This window comes from Myotis nattereri (genome assembly GCF_964212035.1).
Source record: "Myotis nattereri genome assembly, chromosome: 1".
NCBI classification, from domain to species: domain Eukaryota; kingdom Metazoa; phylum Chordata; class Mammalia; order Chiroptera; family Vespertilionidae; genus Myotis; species Myotis nattereri.
Genome location: NC_138075.1, coordinates 94,894,245 through 94,917,640, shown reverse-complemented (window position 1 = coordinate 94,917,640; position 23,396 = coordinate 94,894,245). Strand labels below are relative to the sequence as shown.

At 37.7% G+C, this 23,396-nt stretch overlaps 1 protein-coding gene across 1 annotated transcript in view; it reads right to left on the bottom strand.

The window, feature by feature from the left end:
* The window catches only part of UPF2 (UPF2 regulator of nonsense mediated mRNA decay), a gene marked incomplete at its 3' end in the record, with an annotated part of 119,532 nt that overhangs the window by 93,279 nt on the left and 2,857 nt on the right, over positions 1 to 23,396 (bottom strand). Inside the window, exons 2-4 of the mRNA XM_081093303.1 lie at positions 21,598 to 21,977; positions 17,302 to 18,081; positions 8,357 to 8,517 (exon numbers count right to left, since the gene is read on the bottom strand). Of these exons, the coding sequence (XP_080949429.1) occupies positions 8,357 to 8,517; positions 17,302 to 18,081; positions 21,598 to 21,959 (1,303 nt within the window). The 5' untranslated portion in view covers positions 21,960 to 21,977. The remainder of the gene's footprint in view (positions 1 to 8,356; positions 8,518 to 17,301; positions 18,082 to 21,597; positions 21,978 to 23,396) is intronic.

The window sequence follows — 23,396 nt, the reverse complement described above, 5'->3', positions numbered from 1 at the left end:
TAAATACAATGGTTGTCAAAACACTTAGACATCAGGTAACACAGGAGAATGATTCCTGAGAGAGAAGAAACTGACCCTACAATTAACTACCCTAGCTTATTACCTGGTAAGATATTAAGGAAACCTTTGGAGCAGCAGTTGCCAACCGGTGGTCCACAGACCTCTGGTGGTCCGTGACGTCCGAAAGGTTGGTGACTGCTGTGGGCCAGGGCCAAGAAAGGAAGAAGCCAGGCAGACCCCAGCAGTCTCCATGAGTTGAGAAAGACAGAGCTGAGAGTCTGGCAAGACCCTAGCCCAGGTGGCTAAATTTTGCAAGACAGAGTACCACAGAGAAAGGAACACAAAAGATTTGCAGAAGGTCCCTTGAATATTCAGCTGAATACTGATCAGCCTCTATGTGTGAGGAATCTAGGTGAAAGTGGGAAAGTAATAACTCATGAATTTTCTAATTCATGGGAAATCAGTATAAGAGAATACTTATTTACTAATAGGGAAAATTAGTCCTAGAATAAAAACTGCTCTGATCCCATCTAACAAAGCAAGCCTGGAAAGAATGAAATTGTTTCCAAGTAACTTAACTAGGTCCAGAACAAATCTCAATGGTATTTCTGAGAATAAAAAAATATCCAGCATGCATCCAATAAAACACTAGGCATGCAGAGAAGTAGAAAAATTACCAGAAATGAATAGATCAATCAATCAATAACTAAAAGCAATGCAGAAATAGTATAAATTGTAAAATTAGTAGATAAAGACATTAAAACAGTTACTCTAACTATACTTCATATTATCAACAAGCTTAAAGATAGACTGAGCATGGTCAAGACCATGGAAAATATAACCAGCTTCTAGAGATAAAAACTTCATCTTTACATTGAATTAACAGTATATTAGACACTATAAAAGAAAAAAATTAGTGAATTTGAAGACACAGGAATAGAAACGGTCCAATACAAAAATAAATACTTAAGAATAAAAAGGACAACCTCAAACCACCTAGCATGATTGTAACTGAATCTCAATAGGAGGAAAGAAGAACAGAAAAAATATTTGAAGAGTCAAATTTTTTAAATTTGATACAAATTATAAACCCAGATTGAAGAAGTCCAATGAACCCCAAGCACAAAAAACATAAAGACAGCTACACCAAGTCACATATAATTAAGTTGCTTAAAAATCAGTGATAATGAAGAAAATTTAAAGCAATCAGAAAAAAAATACATTATGTAAAAAAGAATGATAGCAGCTTCCTCATTCAAGCAGTGCAAATTAAAAGACAGTAGAGCAACATCTTTAAAGAACTGAAAGAAAAAAAAAGTTTCACCCTAAAATTCTACACCTGGTGGAAGTATTTTTTAAAAACATTGACAAAATTTTGTCAAGATCTATTACCTGTGGAAAATGCCTAAAAATACTTGAAAAGTCATTTAGCATTTTTTTAAAAATTATCTAAAATTTTGGTAGAAATAAACCAAGTAAATACCAAAGGATGCTAAATACCATGAAAATATTTGCGTTCTAAAATATAATAAATTTACTGAGAAAATTCTGAGAAATCAGCCAGATTCTGCCAAAACACAAATTCTGTGATGGAATTGTCTTTTAAAAAATTCAAAATTTCAATGCTCAATAAGGAGATTAAAAAGTCGAAATTATGTACAATTATATATAAATACTAGTGGCCCTGCACATGAATTTGTGCACGAGTAGCTTGCTGCCACTTGCCTCAGCTGGCCGCCCCGCCCACCGCTGCTTGTAGCTCTCTACTGCACGTAGCTCGCTGCCCCGCCCTCCTGTAGCTCTCCACCCACTGCCCCACCCCCGTTAGCTCTCTGCCACAGGTAGCTCATTGCCCCACCCTCCTGTAGCTCTATGCCGCTTGTAGCTCACTGCCCTGCTGATTGGTCGTTACCCGTCACAGTGTAATGACCATTTGCATATTACCTCTTTATTACATAGGATAACAAAATACATGTATTCATAGTATACAACAGGCATTTCTTATTGAGGATGTAAAATACAAAATACCTTCTTATAAAAGGACTAGAGGCCCGTTGCAGAAAGATTCCTGCAAGAATAGGGCTTCCTGCGGCTGGAGCGAAGCTTCGCTCCCGCCTCCACCACCCCGCTTGCTTCTCCGCAGCTTCGCTCCCTTCTGCAGAGCTTGGCTTCCTTCTACGTTGTCTTCGGTCTTAGATCTGTGCCTGTGTATGCAAATTAACCGCCATCTTTGTTGGGTTAATTTGCATGCTCATCTGATTGGCTGGTGGGCAAAGCAGAGTGATGCCAATTTGCATGTTTCTCTTTTATTAGTGTAGATACTTTACAAATACCCACAGGGGCCCTTACATCTCATATGTGTTTGGTGATTGGGACTCAAGCACCTGTGGTTTGGACCCACACAATGCAAAGGCAGTGGTAAGCCACTATTGCATTCCCTTCTTTCTTTTTGTTAAATTTTTTGTTTTACCTTGAAAATAATATAATAAGACAGTCCAAACTGAAATATGAGATAGTGCTGAGAGAAGAGACTCCCAAATCAGAAACCAGTCAAGTTACTAGAAAAGAGCATTATTGCTAATGACACAACCAGATCAAAGCCAAAATGACATCTACCAGCTGATGTGCACAAAAGCAAAAGAAAAGTACGATGCTGCACAGCATATACAATCAGAACTAGGAATGTGAGAAGCATGAACCAAGGTAAGCTAGAAATTATAAAACAAGAAATGGAATGTCTAAATACTGCAACGCCTGCAGTTAGCAGGGAACTGGAATGCAACATTACCAACTGGGCAACTACAAAGTGTTCTACTTGGAAATGACAAACTCAGAAGACAAGGAGTGGCTTTAATACTTAGGCAAGATGAGCACATGAAGTTAGGGGCTACAATGCAAGGTCTGACAGAGTATCTATCAGATTTCCAAGGAACCTAATTAATATAACAATCATTCAAATCTACATTTCTACTATAGAGGCTGAAGAAGATGAAATAGGAAGCTTTCTTTTTTCTGTTAATTCTCATTCAATTTTTTCCATTAATTTTTTTTTTTTTTTTTTTTATAGAGAGTGGAAGGGAGGGAGAGACGGACAGGAGAGAGAAAGAAACAGATGTGAGAGACATACATTGATTGGTTGCCTCCACATCCACCCTACCAGGGCTGGGGATCCAACCTGAAACTCAGGTATATCCCTTCATTCCTTCCCTTCAGTGTGAGGGCCAACACTCTAACCACAGAACACACCGGCCAGGGCGAAATTGAAAGCTTTTACACAAGGATCCAAGAAGAATTTAATCATACACCAAAACAAGACATTGGACAATTATAAATGACTGGACACAAAAGCAGGAGATAAAGCAGAATCAAATGTCATCAGAAAATGTGGCCTAGGAGTTAAGAAACGAAGTAGATCGGCATGCAGATTTCTATGAAACCTATAACTTGTCCATCATAAACACATGCTTCTAATAACCAAAAAGATGACTGTATAAATGGACATCATGGGATGGCTAATAAAGAAATAAAGTGGACTACATAACTGAAAGCAGGAGAAGCTGTATTCTTTCTGCCAAAACAAGACCAGGAGCAAACTGTGTTACTGACCATAAACTGTTAATATCAAACAAAGTAAAGGTGAAGAAGAGCACTAAAAAAATAAAATGTAAATAACATGCCTGATGGATTTAAAGTCCACATTTAAAAAAAAATTGGCACTGTTAAACTTCACTGACAAAAAAACACAGAAGAATGGTGGACTAAAACTGGAAATATTAGGGAAAAATTAAAACAATGAAGGAAGAAAAGGAGGAGGAAAAATCGAGGTGGTAATGGAAGAAATACTAAAAATTGTTAGAGACCGATGAAAGGCAAAAGTAAAAGGTGACAAAAGCAGGGTTCATATCCAGCATTCAATTTTTCAAAAATTATCACATAAAGAGAAAGAGATAAAAGAGAACAATAAAAAGGGAAAAATAGATCTTTATCAGAAGATTAAAAAATTAAAGGGAAATTCAAACATAGTTTAGGAATGCTGAACAAAAAACCAAAAAGGAAACACACTATCTGGCTAGGAGAGAAAAAAGGGAAAGTGGAAATAATATACTGAAAATCTATACAGAAGAAACAAAAGAATGACAGATACCTTTGAGGAACATTACTATGAGGAAGAACCTGTAATTCTAGAAAATGAAGTGAAAGCTCCCCTCAAAGTACTGAGAAGAAATACATCACCAGGGGTAGATGAAATACCAATGGAATTATTTCAAGACACAAGTGCCGAATCTATTAAAATCCTAACAAGATATGGCAACAATATGGAAAACAAAATGGCCTAAAGATTGAAAACATCCAATATATAGCCCAATCTTCAAGAAAGGAGATGCCAAGGAATACGGTAACGATAGCACCATTGCTCAAATTTCCCACACAAGTAAGGTGATATGTAAGGTGATCCTATATAATAAAAACCTAATATGTTAAGTGCCCAGTTATCTGGTCGGCCATTCAACCAATCAAAGCGTAATATGCTAATGATATGCTAAGGCCGCTCATCCGCTTGCTATGACGTGCACTGACCCCCAAGGGGCAAATGCTCTGACCGGTAAGTTAGCTTGCTGCTGGGGTCCCACCAATTGGAACTGAGCGAGATGGACCGGCCATGCCCTGGAGCCCTCTCACAGTCCATCCCTGGCTGGCCAATCTCCTGCGTCCCTCCCCAGCCCCGATTATGCACTGGTGGGGTTCTTAGGCCTGGCCTGCGCCCTCATAATCAGACTAAGGGACTCCCCCCACGCCCAAGTGCACAAATTTCATGCACGGGGCCTCTAGTACCGTGGTCAGCAAACCGCGGCTCGTGAGCCACATGCGGCTCTTTGGCCCCTTGAGTGTGGCTCTTCCACAAAATACCACGTACAGGCGCGCATGTACAGTGCGATTGATACTTCATGGCCCATGCACAGAAGTCGGTATTTTGTGGAAGAGCCGTTATTTTGTGGAAGAGTCACACTCAAAGGGCCAAAGAGCTGCATGTGGCTCACGAGCCGCAGTTTGCCAACCACTGCTCTAGTACAATAATAATGGCCTCTACCTTACATGGTGTAAGAAATGCCAGATGTTCAAGATGGATTCAGAAAAGGAAGAGGTATTGAGATCTAGTTGCGAGCATTTGCTGGATAACAGAGTGCTCCCAAGAATTTCAGGTTAGTTTATGTGTTTTATACACTATAATAAAGCCTTTGATTGTGCTGATCATGAAAAGCTATGGGTTGCTTTGAAAGAAATGGGTGTGCCTCAGTGTTTGATTGTCCTGAGGAATAACCTGTATCTTGAACAGGAAGTCACTATCATGACAGAATATGGAGGCAGAATAATCTCCTAGAGGCAAATGTGTCAGACAAGGTTGCATTTTAACTATTTGTTTAATCTGTATGCAGAACATAATATATACAAAACTGGGCTAGACTCAGAGGAAGAAGGAATGAAAATTGGTAGAATAAATAACAATAACTTAAGATATGAAAATGATACTATCTTACCGGCAGAAAGTTGCAAGGATTTCAAATGACTTCTGATAGACATGAAAGAAAGTGCCAAAGCAGGACTGCATTTGAACATTAAAGACAAAAATCATGACTACGGAAGAAACACACAACTTTAACATAGACAATGAAGACACTGAAATTATTAAAGATTTTGCTTACCTTGGTTCACTTATCTGAGACTGCAGCCAAGAAATCAATAGAAGGCTGAGACTCGGAAGAATTAGGAAAGATCCCCAAGAGCAAAGATGCGTCATTAAAGACCAAGGCTAAGGGTCAGCCACACCCTTCTCTTCCCAATTACTATGTGAAGATGAGAAAGATGGACAATGAAGTTGACAGGAAAAAACTGATTCATTTGAAATACAGTGTTGGAGAAGAGCTCTATCAATACCTGGACTGCCAAAAAGATGAACAAGTGGGTCGTAGAGCAAATTAAGCCTGAAACATCACTGGAAGCAAAAATGACAAAACTGAAACTACCCTACTTTGGTGCATCTTGAGAAGGCAGGGTGCTTTGGAAAACACAAGAGTGCTGGGAAAAATAGAAGGCAGCAGGAAAAGAGGAAGACCACATATGAGATGAATTGACTCCATAAAAGAAGCTATGGCCCTAGCCCAGTGGTCGGCAAACCGCGGCTCGCGAGCCACATGCGGCTCTTTGGCCCCTTGAGTGTGGCTCTTCCACAAAATACCACGTGCGGGCAGTGCGATTGAAATTTCGTGGCCCATGCGCAGAAGTCAGTTTTCGGCTTGGGCGAGTCTATTTTGAAGAAGTGGCATTAGAAGAAATGGGGGGTGTCAGTCGGTCGGGCAACGGGATACACAGCGCGGGAGAGGTACATTGTTTTGACGTACATTCGTTGAGGCTGACCCCTTCCAACTCTCCCATCCACACTCGTCTATCTGAAACAAGTATACAAGACGTGTGTGGATGGGAGACCTCAGCGAACATACCTCAATCAGATTGAGGACGTTTTTAGCAAAGGCCAGCTTAGGAGAACCCTAATTAAGTTAATAACAATGTACCTATCTATATAGTGTAAGTTTAAAAAATTTGGCTCTCAAAAGAAATTTCAATTGTTGTACTATTGATCTTTGGCTCTGTTGACTAATGAATTTGCCGACCACTGCCCTAGCTGACTTGGATAGAGCATCAACCTGCGGACTGAAGGGTCCCAGGTTCGATTCTGGACAAGGGCACATGCCTAGGTTGCGGGCTGGATCCCCAATAGGCGGTGTGCAGAAAGCAGCCAATCAATGATTCCTTGTCATCATTGATGTTTCTATCTCTCTCTCCCTCTCCCTTCCTCTCTGAAATCAATAAAAATATGTTTTAAAAAAAAAGAAGTTATGGGCATGAGTCTATAGGAACTGAGCAGGGTGTTGAGAACAGGACACTACACATCACTCACTCAGAGTCATCAGGAGTTGGAGCGGGTTCGACGGCACATAATACACACTCTGTACAAATACTTCCTGTTAAAATTTTTAAGTAAATAGGACTGACAGATACTTTTAAGATTAATAACTTATTTCAAAAACAAAACAAAATAAAAAGATTACTAATTTATTAATACTTATCTACCTAACATAAATATAATTATTTTATCAAATAGTTAGTGTGACAGGTTAGAGCAATATGTTAAGGAACCTACCATAAGGATAATCAAAAAGGAAGTTTAAAACACTTTTGAAATAATATGAAAAACATCTCCTCTCATAAATCATAAACAGCCCTGGCAGGCATGCTCAGGGGTTAGAGCATTGGCCTGCATAGCAGAGGGTCTTGGGTTCAATTTCCAGTCAAGGGCATGTACCTGGGTTGCAGGTTCAACCACTGCCCTCAATCGGGGCACATGCTGGAGGCAACCAGCCCATGTGTCTCTCTTACACTGATGTTTTTCTCCCTCTCTTTCCTCTCCCTCTCTCTCTCTTCCCTCCCCCTGCCCTTCCACTCTCTTTAAAAATCAATGAAAAAAATACTCTCACTAGTTGGGTGAGGATTAAAAATAAATAAGTACATCATCATCATCGTAATAATAAACAATTTATATCACAAACTGTAAGGTAAGATTTAGTTCTAAATAGCAAGAAAATATAGCATTGAAAACAAACAGATTAAAAATAAGGATATAGATATACTAGAATTCCAAAGGTCAAATGCATTTTATCACCAATCCTATATAATAAAACCCTAATATGCAAATTGACCGAATGGCAGAACGACTGGTCGCTATGATGCACACTGACCACCAGGGAGCTGGAGCTGTCCCCTAGTGGTCAGCGTGTTCCCACAGGAGGAGGGCTGCTCAGCCAGAAGCCGGGGTCAAGGCAGCGCTAAGGAGCCCAGCAGGCGGGCAGTAAGGAGCGAGGGGTCCTGGACTTCGAGAGCCCCAGACTGCCAGAGGGCGCAGGCCAGGCTGAGGGACAACCGCCCCCCACCCCTGCTGAGTGCACAATTTTCATGCACCAGGCCTCTAGTTTGATAAATAAAGTGAATCTTTCTATAATTCAAGTATGGTTTATGACAGGCCCCTTGGATATAAACCAAGGAAATTAGTTACAAAAGAACTCAAAGGAACTCATCATAATATTATGAGTTAATTATTATTCTCTAAGTTTCAAGCCTTTTACATTCAACAGAGCATTTCAAATAGTTTTTCAAGGTTCTTATTAGGTCTTATTACTACTTCATTTACAATTTTTTAAAGGCATGTAAAAGGCTTAAATTTTCAATACACATCTGGCAATAACACACTTTAGTGGTAGTACTTACTAAAATATCATAATATTTGTTTTTAAGAATATCTTACCTTCTGGTGTTGGTTTGTCTTGAGGAAGATCTGGCATATTTTCATCCAAAAGATCTGCTAAGGATTGAGAATTTGCCAGCAGCTTCTGATAAGACATAGCAAATTCCTCATACTGTTTATGTCTATCTTCACTTAGCTCCCCTTTAGAATGTAGAATACGCCTATTAAAAAAAATTAAAACTGATAATCCCATCAAAATACATATGATCATGTAATGTTCCATATATCACACAAGTTTATTACCACAATATTCTTTGACAACATATTTTTATTACTTAATTTTTTCAAGATATATCTAAAAACTAAAATATGTATACAATTCAACTAAGCAATTACATTTTAACACTGGTTCTTCAAAGAATGAGTATGATTAACAATTATGACTGCAAACATAAAATATAACAATATGCCACTAAATAAAAATTATTTAATCTTATTACAACCATACTCCCCTCAGAAACACAGTTAATCAAAAATACTTAAAACAACTCCTGACATAACCTAAATGAGTTTGTTTTCAAAAGCAGGTTATAGAAAGAACCAATATCTTTAAACATTCACAACTATTTGAATCAACATTATCTTTTGAAAAAAGCACTTATCTTCCACATAGCCAATTCTTAATTTACTCGTTATTTATCCATGTAACAAATATTAATGGAAAAATCTACTTAACCAAGACCAGGTCACCTCTAGGAGCAGAGGATACAACTTCTCTTCCACTCTGCAAAGTTTACTAATAAGCCACCCTTAATTAGAAATGCAAAACTACTGAAAATTTTCAAAATATATAAAGTGAAATAAAAATCTTACTATATCAGTATAGATGGTTGAGATGTCTATAACTGGATCTAGTTTTTTTAAATAATTAAATATTTATGTAGTAGTGTAACATTTGAAAATTATAAATCCAAATGCAAATATGAAAGATTTCACAAAGTAAATTATAAATTATAAAGTGATTTTCAAAAGCAATATCTATAAAGTTGTTTTAGCTCTTGTCATTTGAGTTTTCCTATGAACAAGGAAGAAAATGCTTTAGAACATTTTTTGTGGTTATCATCTTAAAAGTTACAGAAAATAAAGTAGAAAGGCCATGCCTACATTTATTCACTTCTGCTTATTTGAAACAACTTCCAGACTTCTCCATCTTACTCCATTTCTACCCACTTTTGTGTAAATGTTGTAACATTCCAAATAACACTTTCTATTTTAAGAATATCGGTTCCTATTACAAGCACAAGATAGATCAATGTATATATATTAGTTACTATTCATTAACTCCAATTTTTTTTCAAAATATAGCCTATTAGGATCTAAAATGAAAAATTGTTAATCATTTTCTTATGATTTAAATATACATTAAACCTTATAATTGTATGGACAGATTAGTAAAATGTCTAATAGTTAATCCATAATAATCCGGGCTAAAAATCATTTCTCTTAAAAATACTGTCATGAGGAGAAACCAACATGGCGGCATAGGTAAACACCTGAAAATGCTGCCTCGAACAACCACTTCAAAACTACAACTAAAAGACAAAACGGACATCACCCAGAACCACAGGAAGGCTGACTGAGTGGAAATTCTACAACTAGAAGAAAGAGAAAAGCACACTGAGACTTAAAGGAGGTACAAAAGTAAAGTGCAGAGGTACGGAGGCGCACATGGAAAGGGCTGGCAACTGAAAGCGTGGCTGTCTTTTTCAATCGGGAGAGAGACACAAGCTCCCGACTGCTCTGAACTCCATTTCCAGGCAAGTCTCTGGGGACCCAGACTCATACGGGGAGAAACTGGACTGTTTGGCATCCGCGGAACTCGAGGGCGGCTTTCTCTCAGAGGTGCTTGCAGCGATTACTGTGGGACACTGAGACCCGGGGCCTCTTAGGCAGGGCTGAGGATCAGCCATAGCTGCTTGCTCCACCCTGTTGATCCCCTGAGACCCCGCCCCATCCAAGCTGTGCGGGGAGGCTTTTGCATATGAATGACCTGGCCTTTTGCAATCTACAATTACTTAAAAAACTGCAGCTGGATCAGAGAAACCCAGAACATCCAAAAGAAGGCCCAAGGCCCCACAGCAGCTTGCAATGCTTCACAGCTGGGCCTCATATGGGCACCTCCAAACCCCAAACAAAGAAGAGGAATCCGAAGATATCTCCATAGCTCCTTCTAGGTAGCCTCAGGCAGAGGCTAAATTAGCACCTCCTTAGAGATCCAAGAGCCAGTGTACCCAGTGGTCAGAGTGGGACCATCCAGATTATAACTCCTCATATCCATAAGGGACACACTCAGGGGGCAGACTCAGTGAGCACCAATGCCCCATTGAAGCAAGTCTTGCCCTAGAAGGGTGTCTCTAGCACAGAAGTTCTCCCACTGCAGACACAGCTGATTCTCACAGCCAATTGGCCTGAAGGTCAATTCCTCCCAGTGATACAAACTACAATCAAGGCTTAACTACAACAAGACTGTGCACACAGCCCACAAAGGGGTGCACCAAGAGTGTCCACCTCAGGTAATTGGGGAGGCTGAGCCACTGGGCACTATAGGACACTTAGCACACAAAGCCACTCTATCAACACAGGGAAGCATAAAAAATGCAGAGACAAAGAAACAAATCACAAATGACAGAAATGGAAGAAAGCAAACTACTGGATATAGACTTCAAAACCACAGTTAGAAGGTTTTTCAAGAATCTTCTAGAAACCGCCGATAAATTTAGTGAGATCCTCAATAAATCTAGTGAGATCCTCGATGATATAAAAAAGGACCACCTATAAATTAAGCATACACTGACTTTTGTTTGGATATCATTTGTTAAGTACTGAGTGGCTAATGTATTTACTAGACACTTTAAAAACAAATACAGGCACTAAACACAGATGAAGATAACTACTAAGGAAGATGTGAAAAATACAGTATGAAGAGGTGGAAAGAAAATGATTCTGTCACTTGCTAAGTTACACTGGGCAAGCTCTTTAATCCCTAAATCTGATTTATCACATTCAAAATAGAGGTATTTCTTTCAAGGGTACTGTGATCATTTAAGATCATAACATCAATGTAAAACAGTATTTTCCTGAGGGGGGGGTGGGAGGGAGCCAGAGTCCACTGTTGAAAAGACAAGAACCTCAATGCCAATATTATTCTGATCTTCTATTACTCAAATTAAAAAGGAAAAAAATCTTGACCAGAAAACAGAAAGTCCATTTTAGCTTTGACCTATGGAGTCAGGCAAAATAACACAGAAGACATGACTAAAATCTTGAAAAAGTAATCATGAAGCAGACCCATAAAAAACTACTAGTGGCCGGGTGGTATGGCCCAGTGGTTGAGCATCAACCCATGTACCTACCAAGAGGTCTCCAGTTCAATTCCTGGTCAGAGTACATGTCCAGGTTGCAGGCACAATCCCCAATGGGGGGCGTGCAGGAGGCAGCCAATCGATGTTGATGTTTCTTTCATCAATTTTCTCTCTCTCTCCCTTCCTCTCTCTCTGAAATCAATAAAAACATATTTAAAAAATTAAACTACTAGGTTTTACTTTTCATCTCCTTTAGCACACTGTCAAATTTTCACAAGAATAACTTAAATTTCATGAGTATTAACTTACATTTTCTTTTGGTTTCATTTTAGAATTTGTTTTTTTTATAATCGTGTGTGAAAAGAAACTAGAGCACAGTTAAGCATATACTCAATCAAATTTCAGAGAGGAAGTGAGGAAAGATAGAAACATCAATGATGAGAGAGAATCATTGATCAGCTGCCTCCTGCACCCCCCACACTGGGGAACGCACCCGCAATCCGGGCATGTGCCCTGACTTGGAGTGGAACTGTGACCTCCTGGTTCATGGGTCAATGTTCAACCACTGAGCACGCTGGCTGGGCATATATGTACTAGAGCCCCAGTCCACAACATTCATGCACTGTGTTGGGGAGGGGGTCCCTCAGCCCGGCCTATGCCCTCTCGCAGTCCTGGACCCCTAGGTGGACATCCCCCAAGGGGTCATTAGTGCTGCCACAGAGGCAGGAGAAGCTCCCGCCATCGCCTCTGCACTCGCCAGCTGTGAGCCTGGCTTCTGGCTGAGCGGCGCTCCCCCTGTGGGAGCACACTGACCACCAGGAGGCAGCTCGTGCGTTAAGTGTCTGCCGCCTGGTGGTCAGTCCGCGTCATAGGGACCCGTCGGACTTCCGCTGTTCAGTCGACTTGCATATTAGAGGTTTTATTATATAGGATTTTTAAATTCTCACCTGAGGACACATTTTTATTGATTTGAGAGAGAGGAATGGGGGGGATGGAGGGCAGAGAGAGAGAGACATTGATTGATCGATTACCTCCTGGCCACATCCCAAACAGGGATGGAGCCCACAACCTGGGCATGTACCTTGACCAGGAATCAAGCCAGCCACCTTTTGGTGTATGGGACAATGCTCCAACCGAGCCGCACCAGCCAGGACAATCAAATATTTTTAAACAACTACGTCAAAGTCACTGAATCAGAATCAGAGAATATCTACAAGGAGGTAACAATTTTAGAGCAGTTGCAAAACTGTTAAAGCCCCTGAGTCTAATAAAGCACAATGACATAACATCTTAATAGTGCTTAAATATTACACAGCTTATCCAACAATCTACCTGTAAAAGGTAAGGTACAACTTACTTGGAAGGAAAGTGAAAGGTAACACTATTTAATTTAAGGTAAATGTGTTTTTAAGTTTCAGCTCTCTTTAATTTGCATTAATAATAAAAATAAAAAAACACCTCCTGAATTTATTAACAATTAAGGGAAAGCCTACATTCTACCTACATTTCTTTTTTTAATAAACTTTAATGCAAATCACTTACTGCTGCTGAACTCTGTTTGCAATTATGAAGGTTGTAATTCACCAGTAATGAATAGAGAAACTTGTCACCATTCCCATCAATTGGGGGTGGGGGGAGGGATTAAAACACTTCAAAATTATTCAGGCAAAAATTCTGACATTTCACTATACTGCAAGAAACAATTCTGTTACACAATTAAGTTATACTAGGTCATATTACTTCTATGAGAATAATATCTCAAAGTACAAAGTATATCTCAAGTATAGAGCATTGAATATAATACAAAGCAAAATCTACCAAGAAGTAAAGCTATTAACTCTAAATTGGCAAATATTACTAGATGATGTTTTTAAATGTATAAATATTATACTCTCTGGATCAATCATTTAACCAAAATGTATTTTTAAAAATAGTTTTAAGTACAAAAAGCTTATAAACTTAAATTTAATAGAATTCACCAAACCCTAGGGTCAGCTGTATCACTTGGTAAATCCCTTAGGGGCTTAGAAACAGAACTAGCTATCTAATAACTATGGTATCAGCCCAGATAACATGAGAAAAGAACAATCAAGACTCAGTGAGTCTCATTCAGTTTCTGTATGGCTTTCGATCATTCATTAATGTCTTTAAGAAAATATCAGAGGTGTTTTTACTCTATTTTTTTAATTGGTTGAACAAATATTTAAGTATAGACTTTAATTAGTATAGACTAAGACTTCACAACCTAAGAATAGTGCCATCTCCCAAGCGAATTAAAATGACGACGCGCACTTGGGATTTATAGACTGAAAACCGTATATTTGATTTTTTTAAACCATCATTATCAGACATTGAATAAAGGCTTAAAATAATTTAATTGTATATGAGTCTTAAATATCCATTTAGATTTCTAGCATTATCATGCTTAAGAGAAACCATACTGGGGAAAACTACTGCCCATAATTTATTCCCATGATGTAGAAAAACCTCAAAACACCTACTAGATAATGATTAGGAGGGAGAAAATGTTGGAAACTGGTCATTTTAACAGTATACTGTAACATGCCCTCTTAGAAGTAAGGAGACTAACATTAGACCATGTAGGGACTCTGCACTAATCCATTCTTCATGTCTTTGCTCAGTCGGGTATTTAAATCACTTTACGAGAGACTGCTCAAAGTGAAGATATCCTAAAGCATGAGTTATTTATTAAGCCAAATGCCAATTATTTTCCATATTGTGATTAAGATTTTTATATCCCCCAAACTATTACATCTAAGTGGCAATCTCCCATTACAAAATGACTTATACTGCTAAGATCAATTTACACTAAATAAATAACCTCCTCTAACAGACTAATGGTTCTGTATTTAAATGTGTGAAAGTTTCTGGAGAAAAGTCACAAAACTGTGCTCTTTAACACTATATCCTTCTGTACAACATTTCCATGGTGACTTGAATAATGAAAAAACAGGTCTGCTTATCAAGCTGCAAGTGACCAGTAGGTAAGTACACTTAACAATATACATATAATCAATGTTCAAAATTATCATTAGGTTAAAATGCTATGCCAAAAACATCTAAATAAAGTTTACAAGAGGTTAAGTCTGAAATCAGGTTTAAAAAATTCTTTCACTAGCTCAAGGTGAAGAAATGGTTTGGCAACAGTTCATTTAAGAAAATAGGCTTTAGCCCAGCCAGTGGTTGAGCATTGCATGAACCTGAAGGTCACAGTTCGACTCCAAGTCAGGGCACCTGCCTGGGTTTCCAGCTAGATACTCAGTAGGGGGCATGCAAGAGGCAGCCGATCAATGATTCTCTCTCACCACTGATGTGTGTGTGTGTCTCTCTCTCTCTCTCCCTCTCTCTCTCTCTCTCTCTCTCTCTCTCTCTTTCTCCCTCTCCCTTCCTCTCTGAAATCAATAAAAATATATTTAAAAATAAAAAGAAAGTAGGCTTTAGGTGTATATAAGCCTAACAACAAGTCCAAAGAATGACAAGTTAGCTATAAAACTAATGGAATTGTAGGTCCTATGCATCCAAAAGAAAAGTCCTAAGAACAGTGAAGTATGTGAAAATCATGGAGCAAACTGAAGGAACCAGAGGTATTTAGCCTAAAGAAGATGAAAGGGAAACATCTGAGCAGTCTGCAAAAACAAGGTGGGACAAAAGTAGGTTTACAGTTGTCCATATGGAAAATAATACAATAATTAATAAATGATAATACAAGAATAAAGTCTGTCTCGCATACTAACAACTTTATATCTACTTTTGCCCCATCCTGTATTTGAGATAGTATGAGTAATATCTGAATAAGAAGCCTGTGCTTCTCAAACTATCTATGGTAAAGGAATAATTTTTTTCCAGTCCTTACAGACACTTATAAAATACAGTTAATAATATCAAGACAATGGAAAATTGCTATTAAAATGTCTAAATGCTTGGTCTCAGTTTCTGTACTTAAGTCACTGTGAACGGGTAAACAGGTCATGGCCCTTGTTTGAGTAGCTTTATTCCATCTGTACTAGAAAAAAAAAGTAGTAAGTTAAAGGGAACCATTTCATGGGGAGTTAAATTTCAGCCTGAATTCCTAGCAAATACATGTGTCCAATACTGGAATGGCTCAGAGCACTAATCTCTTTGGAGAGGTTTTTAGACAAAAAAATTTGTGTCATATAACCTGTAAAATGGATTGCTACACTGGAAGGGTGATTAGGTTAAGTCATTGTAGAATCTCTCTAGCCTCTATGCTTCTGAGAGGCCAATCAAAAGCAAACACATACATAAAATCCTTAAAGTAGCCAAAAAATAATAATAAAAGCATACTTAGAAAATCAGTTGTGATGTATTAGGTAAAATATGTGAAAAGGAAAAAGATGGAAAAATGACAAAACACTATGTAAACCATAATTAAGAAGCCTTAAATATGTGAGATTTATTAATAAAAGACCACTGTTTTCCTTTTTAACTCATTACTGACTATGTAAATACATTCTGGTTGCCCCTTCAAAGTTTAAAACAGTCCTCACTGCTCAAACCACAAAACAAGGATTTTTCAATTTTAATTTTAAGAAACATTGAGGAATACCACTGCCATTTTAAATTCTCACCTCTGAGTAACCATCAACCACCAAAAGGTTTACCCACATAGCCTCTGCACCTATCTTGATCCTGACCTAACTGTATTATTGGCATGAACAGTATTAGTCTTCTCTTCTGGTTAAATCATTCACTTTCTAGTGGTAACTACTTACACTGCAGTTGGGAGTCTGTCCTTCCCAACTGCAGTCTTAAGGAAATAGAAACATGTACTCCCCATATTACTTCATGATCAATAGCAATTTCACACTTTCAACCATAAACTTTAAACAGTTGCAAAGTATTCAGCCAAACACTATTGCTATTGCCTCCAAATCCGCCCTCTGAAGAAACTGACCGAATGGCCACCAACTACTACTATCAACTTCTAGTTTGTTGAGGGCTCTTAGGTACATCTGTTACATAGTAGTCTATAATATCTTGTAAGAACAAAGGTGGCACCTAAATCAGGTGTCTTCACTAATCACCATATGCACATACATCATTTCTCTAGAATTATAAACGGATATCCTTAGAAGACTTCTATAAATGCAACTCACGTTGTATTTTAAATTTTTTTCATAGTGAATTTGGTACACTATTTTCGAAATTTCTGATCTAAAATACCACCGATAATAAAAAACCCATTTTTTAAAAAAGAGCAAGTACCAATAATGATATCAATAAATTAAAATACAAAACAATGAGAGCAAAGCTGTTATAGAGTGGGAATAATTAAACACACAGAAAAAGAATAGCAGGTAAGTTAAAATGATAGAAACAAAAAGAAAATTTATCCCTCAACATTGAGTTTTTAAATCACAAGAAGAAAACAAATCCAAAGTAAAAATCACCATACGCTTGCCAGCTTTCAAAATCTATGAATAGACTCACATTTAACATGAGTATTTAGATTGTTACACTTTGAAATTTTCCTGGAATGTTAAGAAATCACCTGCAATGAGCCCTTTTCCACAAGTTCTTTCAGAGGCATGAAGACTTTAAACATTTTTAAGTATGAGCTCCAAAATAAATTCTCAATTCTGAGAAACATTTGAAAATCACCTGTTTTGTCTCTCAGTATTCTGTAGCTCCCTGTGGTCCCTTTTCAGATGTTTGGTCAAAGATGTAAAGTATTCTTTTAAAAGATTCTGGAAAGGTTGTTGTTTCTCTGGACTAATTATCTCACTAGGAGGAAAAGTCAAATTAAACTTCTCTGCAGCACTCTTTACTTTCCTTGGTATAAGTCCAGCAATATCATCTCCACAATGTCGACAAAAACTAATCACCACCGAAACATGAGTATGTGATTCCCGATCAGCATTAATAATATTTTTAAGCTGTTCATAGATTAAAGAAAGACCTTCTTTGTCAGTGAAAATCCCAACTATTGTCAATTCTGCAATAAAACGTAAATCAGTTCTTAATTTGGTAATGTTAGGTGTTTTCTCTTCTTTCCTTGCTTCAAAATGTTTTTTCCAAACCTGCAGAAGTGATGGAGCAAAGTCGACATAGCGCTGGTGAAACAAAGAGCATAAGTGCACAGCACAATTCACATCAGATATTTTTAGCTTTGCTTCCACAATAGAAGCTACAGCTTCTGCAATGTATTTGCTTAAATTTAGGCCATTAAAATCATGGGACAAGGAGTCTCTCTGTTGTTCCGTAATAGTTTTTAGTTTTTTGACAAAAGCCGTATTTTTCTTCAAACTTGAGTCTAGTCGGCTAAAGAAATTTTCCTCTGGTCGGTTGTCTGGAGCATTTTGGTTTTTGCTACGAAGTTCCTTTCTTAACTGATGTCGTTCCCAGGCTTCCTGATGAAGCTGAAGAGATTCCTCTTTCTCTCTATATAAAAAAAAAGCAAACAAGTAAAATACCCTGTTTACTTCAAAGCATCACTGCCAAAACCCATAAAGGTGAAAGTCAATGAAAAAGTAATCACATAAGCATCACAATCTTATAAGAACAAAAAATGCAAAAGGCCCTTTCACTACTTTTAAAGACATTTTATTAATGACTTAAGATAATAAGAACTCTGTACTGATAATACTATATATGGTAGAGATGTTTCAAATAACTAAATTAAAAATCATTCTGCCAACTGGTAAGCTAAGTGGATAAAGCACTTTTATTTGGCATTTATACCTCAATAAAGCTGAAAAAAATAAACAAAACAGATAAAACACATGATGCTTAATATGAAAAATCCTTATATAAGAAAAGCGTAGTATGCAAATTGTCCCCTCGACAGGGAAGTCATCCAGGAGTTCGACCAGGGGGTGGGGCTGGCCAGGGGAAGGGAGGGAGGCCCCGGCCGGCAGCCACTAGGAACCCTACCAGTGCACGAAATTCGTGCATTGGGCCTCTAGTATATAATAAAAGGCTAATATGCAAATTGTCCCCTCGGGAGTTCAACCGCTCGCTATGATGTGTGCTGACCACCAGGGGGTGGCACGGAATGAAGGCAGGCCCCAGCCGGCAGCTGGCAGCCAGGGTAAGGAAGGCCGCAATCAGCCCTGATCACAGGCCAGGCCTAGGGAGCCTACCTGTGCACACATTTTGTGCACCAGTCTCTAGTATAAAATAATATGCTTGGGAAGGATAAAAAACCTAAAACTGCCCTGGCTAGTGTTTCTCAGTGGTTGGAGCATTGGTCTGTGCACCAAAGAGTCTCAGGTTCAATTCCCAGTCAAGGATACATACCTGGATTGCAGGTTCTCAATTCCCAGCCCCAGTTTGGGCATGTGCAGGAGGCAACCAATCAATGTGCCTCTCATCACATCAATGTCTGCCTCTCTGTCTGTCTCTCATCTCTCTGTCTCTTCTCCCTTTTACCGCCTCCCTCCCTTCCACTATCTGTGGAAAAAATATCCTTGGGTGAGAATTAACAAAAAAAAGAAAATACATTAAAAATGTTTTGAGACATTAAGTACCATTTTTCCATACTTAAGCATTAACCAAACCTTTAATTAAGTACCTTGTACATTGGGTCTTAAAATTCAAGTGTAACTTTAAAAATTTGGAAAGGAACCAGAAGAAAACTATATGGTAAAAGCCCTACAAACTCAGTTTATCCTGAAAAGAATAGTTAAAAACAAATCTACCTATATTTCTACTAAAAAGATGAAACGTGTTTAAATTGCAGAAATAGTAAAATAGCTTGAGCAGGAGTGGGAGAGTGGGGATAATCTGACTTTGAGGTTTCTAAGATACCAAAATACATAACTTTTAAATACTTATTCCTTAAAAAGTAGATTTTCATCTTCCTGAGATAAGTATTCTTGAGCTACCCTGTAGTTCTGATTTTTTTCCCACTACAAGCCACAATATGTTAACAAAAGTTTCATCCATCACTGGGAACAGGGATATGTGAGCACTTCTTGGAAGTCTCCCAGTCACACACAAACACAGGATTAATAATGAGTATACTTTAAGAAACTATAACTTGAGCAGGAGTGCAGCATATATTTGCATTAAGTAACTGAATTTTCATCAATAAGATATCATCATTAAGATATATAATGAAATAATGTACAGGTAAAATAATGTGATCTTTTAAAATACTCCAGGGGAGCCCTGGCCAGTGGGCTAAGTGGTTAGAGCACCGGCCCTCGAATCCAAGGGTCGCAGGTTCAGTTCTGGTCAAGGCAGGTCAAGGCCAGTCAAGGGCACATATCTGGGTTGCAGGTTCCCCACCCTGGTTGGAGCATGTGTGGGAGACAACCTATTGATGTGGCTCTCTCACATCAATGTTTCTTCTCTCTCCCCCTTTCTCCTCCCTTCCACTCTCTCTAAAGTCAGTGGGAAAAATATCCTCCAGAGAGGATTAACAAACAAACATACATAATTGCTGGTGCTGCACAGATTGGGATGGCAGGGAGGGAGTATTGGTTCATTATTCCATACTATTTTTGCATATGGTTGAATTTTTCCAAAAACAAAGTTGGGTTTTTGGTCGTTGTTTTAAACTCTTTGTATTTGAGGAGAGGGAGCAAAAGTTACAGTGAAACTAAATAGCTTTGTGAATTTTTAAAGAAAAGGAAAATATAAAATAACCAAGAAGCCCTACTGGTGTGGCTCTGGTTGAGTGTGGACCCATGAACCAGGAAGTTAGGGCACATGCCCAACTTGTGGGCTCAATCCCCAGTAGGTGGCATGCAGGAGACAGCTTATTGATGATTCTCTCTCATCATTAATGATTTCTATCTCCCGCTCCCTCTCCCTTCCTTCCTCTCTCTGAAAACAATAAAAAAAAAAATATTTTTAAGGAATTTGTTTAAAAAAAAAAAAAAAAGGCAAGAAACTCTCAAGAATCATGGTTCTGAATATTCCAAACCTAGAATACATTACTATTACCTTCCACACTTAAGGGTCAATTCCTCATTAAAAATAGAAGTACTGCCCTGGCAAGTGAGGCTCAGTTGACTGGCCACAGTCCCATGCACTGAAAGGTTGCCGGTTTGATTCCTGATCGGGGCACATGCTCAGGTTGTGGGCTACATCCCAGGTAGGGGGCATGCAGGAGGCAGACAATCAATACTCTCACCTCGATATTTCTCTCTCCCTCTCCCTTCGTCTCTCTCTAAAAATCAATAAAAATCTTTTTTAAAAAAATAGAAATAAGGTACTAAAGAACTTTTGTAAGAAAGTAGATGGCTGAGCTACTCCAGAGATCCATAACAACTTGTTTGCAAACAGCTATATATGTAAAGAGAAGAGCTCCTGCCATTCAATAACTGTCATTTACGCTACATCCTAGTAGTCTTCCTATGAAGACTACCTTGTTTTTCACTATTTACTATATTATTTGCATAGATTTACAAGGTTAAAAAATTTAGATAAAGGTAAGACTGGGTGGCATTATACTTAAGGACAAAGGTTCAAATCACAGTGCACCACTGTTTACTATGACCTCTGGCAAGTTACTTAACCTCTTTAACTTATATTAATCTGTAATATGAGAATCAGAAAACTTCATTAAAACTGTCTTAAGTATATGTACTGATACACTTTCTAGTGCCTAGCACATAGTAAGAACTCAACAAATAGCAACCATTAAGAACTAAAGATTTTTCAACTTAAAAAGAGAATATACCATAAAAAAACTTTAAGCTTTTTTAAAAAAACAAATTAATTAAGATTACCCTCTATCTCAAAAAAAAAAAATAAAGATTACTACTACTTAATTCAAAGAATTAAAGCACCATAGGCATGCCTCTAGTCAGTGAAACTAACAGAATATACAAGATATTCCCAACTCTTAAAGAACTGCACCCCAAGTTTTATTTCAAATCATCACTGTTTTTCCAAAGCTTTCCACCTTCCTATTTCTCACATCAATCATTAAAATAATGTTCTTACTTCAACTGGGCAGCTTCTTCCTCTTGCTGTCGTTTTGCCTGCTCTTCCTGCTTCTTTCTCTCTTCCTCTTCATGTTTCTTTTTTTCTTCTTCCTCTTTTTTCTTTAATTCCTCTTCTGCCTTTACCTTTTCTTCTTCTTTTTTCTTGCGTTCCTTGTCTTCTTTTTTTCTTTTATCTTCTTCCAGTTTCTTCTTTTTATCTTCAGGGACCTTAATAACCTCTTTCTTGGCAGGGAGCTTGATCTCGTCTTTTGGTTTCTCCCTGCTGCTCACTGGCCGCCTTTCACCACAATCTTTTTCCTTGTTGTTTAGCAAAGATTCTTTTTCTTCCATACTTGCCGGCTTTTTACGCTCAGCTGGCATTATGTTACCCAGGACAATCTGTAAGAGTAAAAGAATGCAGTGACTTTTTTTAGCAATATGACACTATTGTTTTAAGCAGAACATATTAATGCAATTTGGCAATTGTGAGAGATTAAATAAAGGCATGCAAAATGAATACTACCTGTGTGATAAAATAATTTATTGGTCACTTTCCACATTTTATCATTATTATGCCTATGTCTAAGTACTTTTTTATTAACAAAAAACTCAAACAGAAACAAAAGTAGAGAACATAAGGAGCTTCCATATACTCAGCACCCTAATTCAATCATTATCAACTGCAAAATAACACATCATTTAATCATTAATATTTTAGTAATGTATCAGACAACATTTTGAATCAGTATTAACCCCAACATTTCACATCCTTTAAAAGACGCTAATGACACTATTTCACATAATATTCAATAGAAGAATTTAAATTGGAGCATGAGTTCTTGTCCCCTACAAATCAACTGACAAAACAGAAGACACACAAATGTTATCTCATTCTTCTAACCTTATGAAACTTTCAAATTCAAAAACTGTCAACTATCTCAAATTAGACTAGACTTTTAACCTCTTCATTAATAGTCAAACTCATTTCTAAAACTAAATATCTCTAACTTAGAATATAATTTTTATGGACATTGCTCCATGTTTTAACTCCTAAATCATGTGAAAGTTGTATGAGAAAATCAAAGCATTTCTGTTTAACTTCCTAGTTCTCTATTTAAAAATTAGACTTACACAGTATTCTTAAATATTTTCAAATATAGGTTTTAAATTAAAGCAATAAAAACTAGATTATCAAACAAAACATTTGCAATAAGTATTTTATTACTTATTAACACACAAAGCATTTATTTCCGCACTCTAATAAATTATCAGAGAAAGAAAACCTAGGCCAGCAGAAGCACTTGAGTAATTTTTGAAGGCACATGTCATTCTGTACCTTTTCTGTCACCTCTTCCTTCCCCTTTTTCTCTTTTATTCTCTTACTTTCCTCCATGTTAATCCTATTTAAGCAATCATTGCAATATGAAAGAGCATAACTTACACATGTGGCAAGACCGTGTTAACATTTATATTATCTGGAAAGTATAGTTATCAATTCTTATACTGCTTCAATTAAATACCCATCTTTAATGTGAAAATATTATGCCCTAAAGCAAGCAAACTTTCAAAGGAGAATACTAATAGCTACCACTCACTGGTCCATAGTAAACATACACTTAATCTCATTTAATACTAAAATCTTTATGAGGTGGGTATTATTTTCCCTATTTTATAAATGCGTAAACTGAGACTTGACCAAGTAACCTGACCAAGGCCCCTATAGCTGGTGACAGAGATGGAATCTGATGAACCCATACTCTTAACTAAAGTTATTAACTTTAAGAGTACTAAATGATGAGTTAGAAGACTTCATGATAG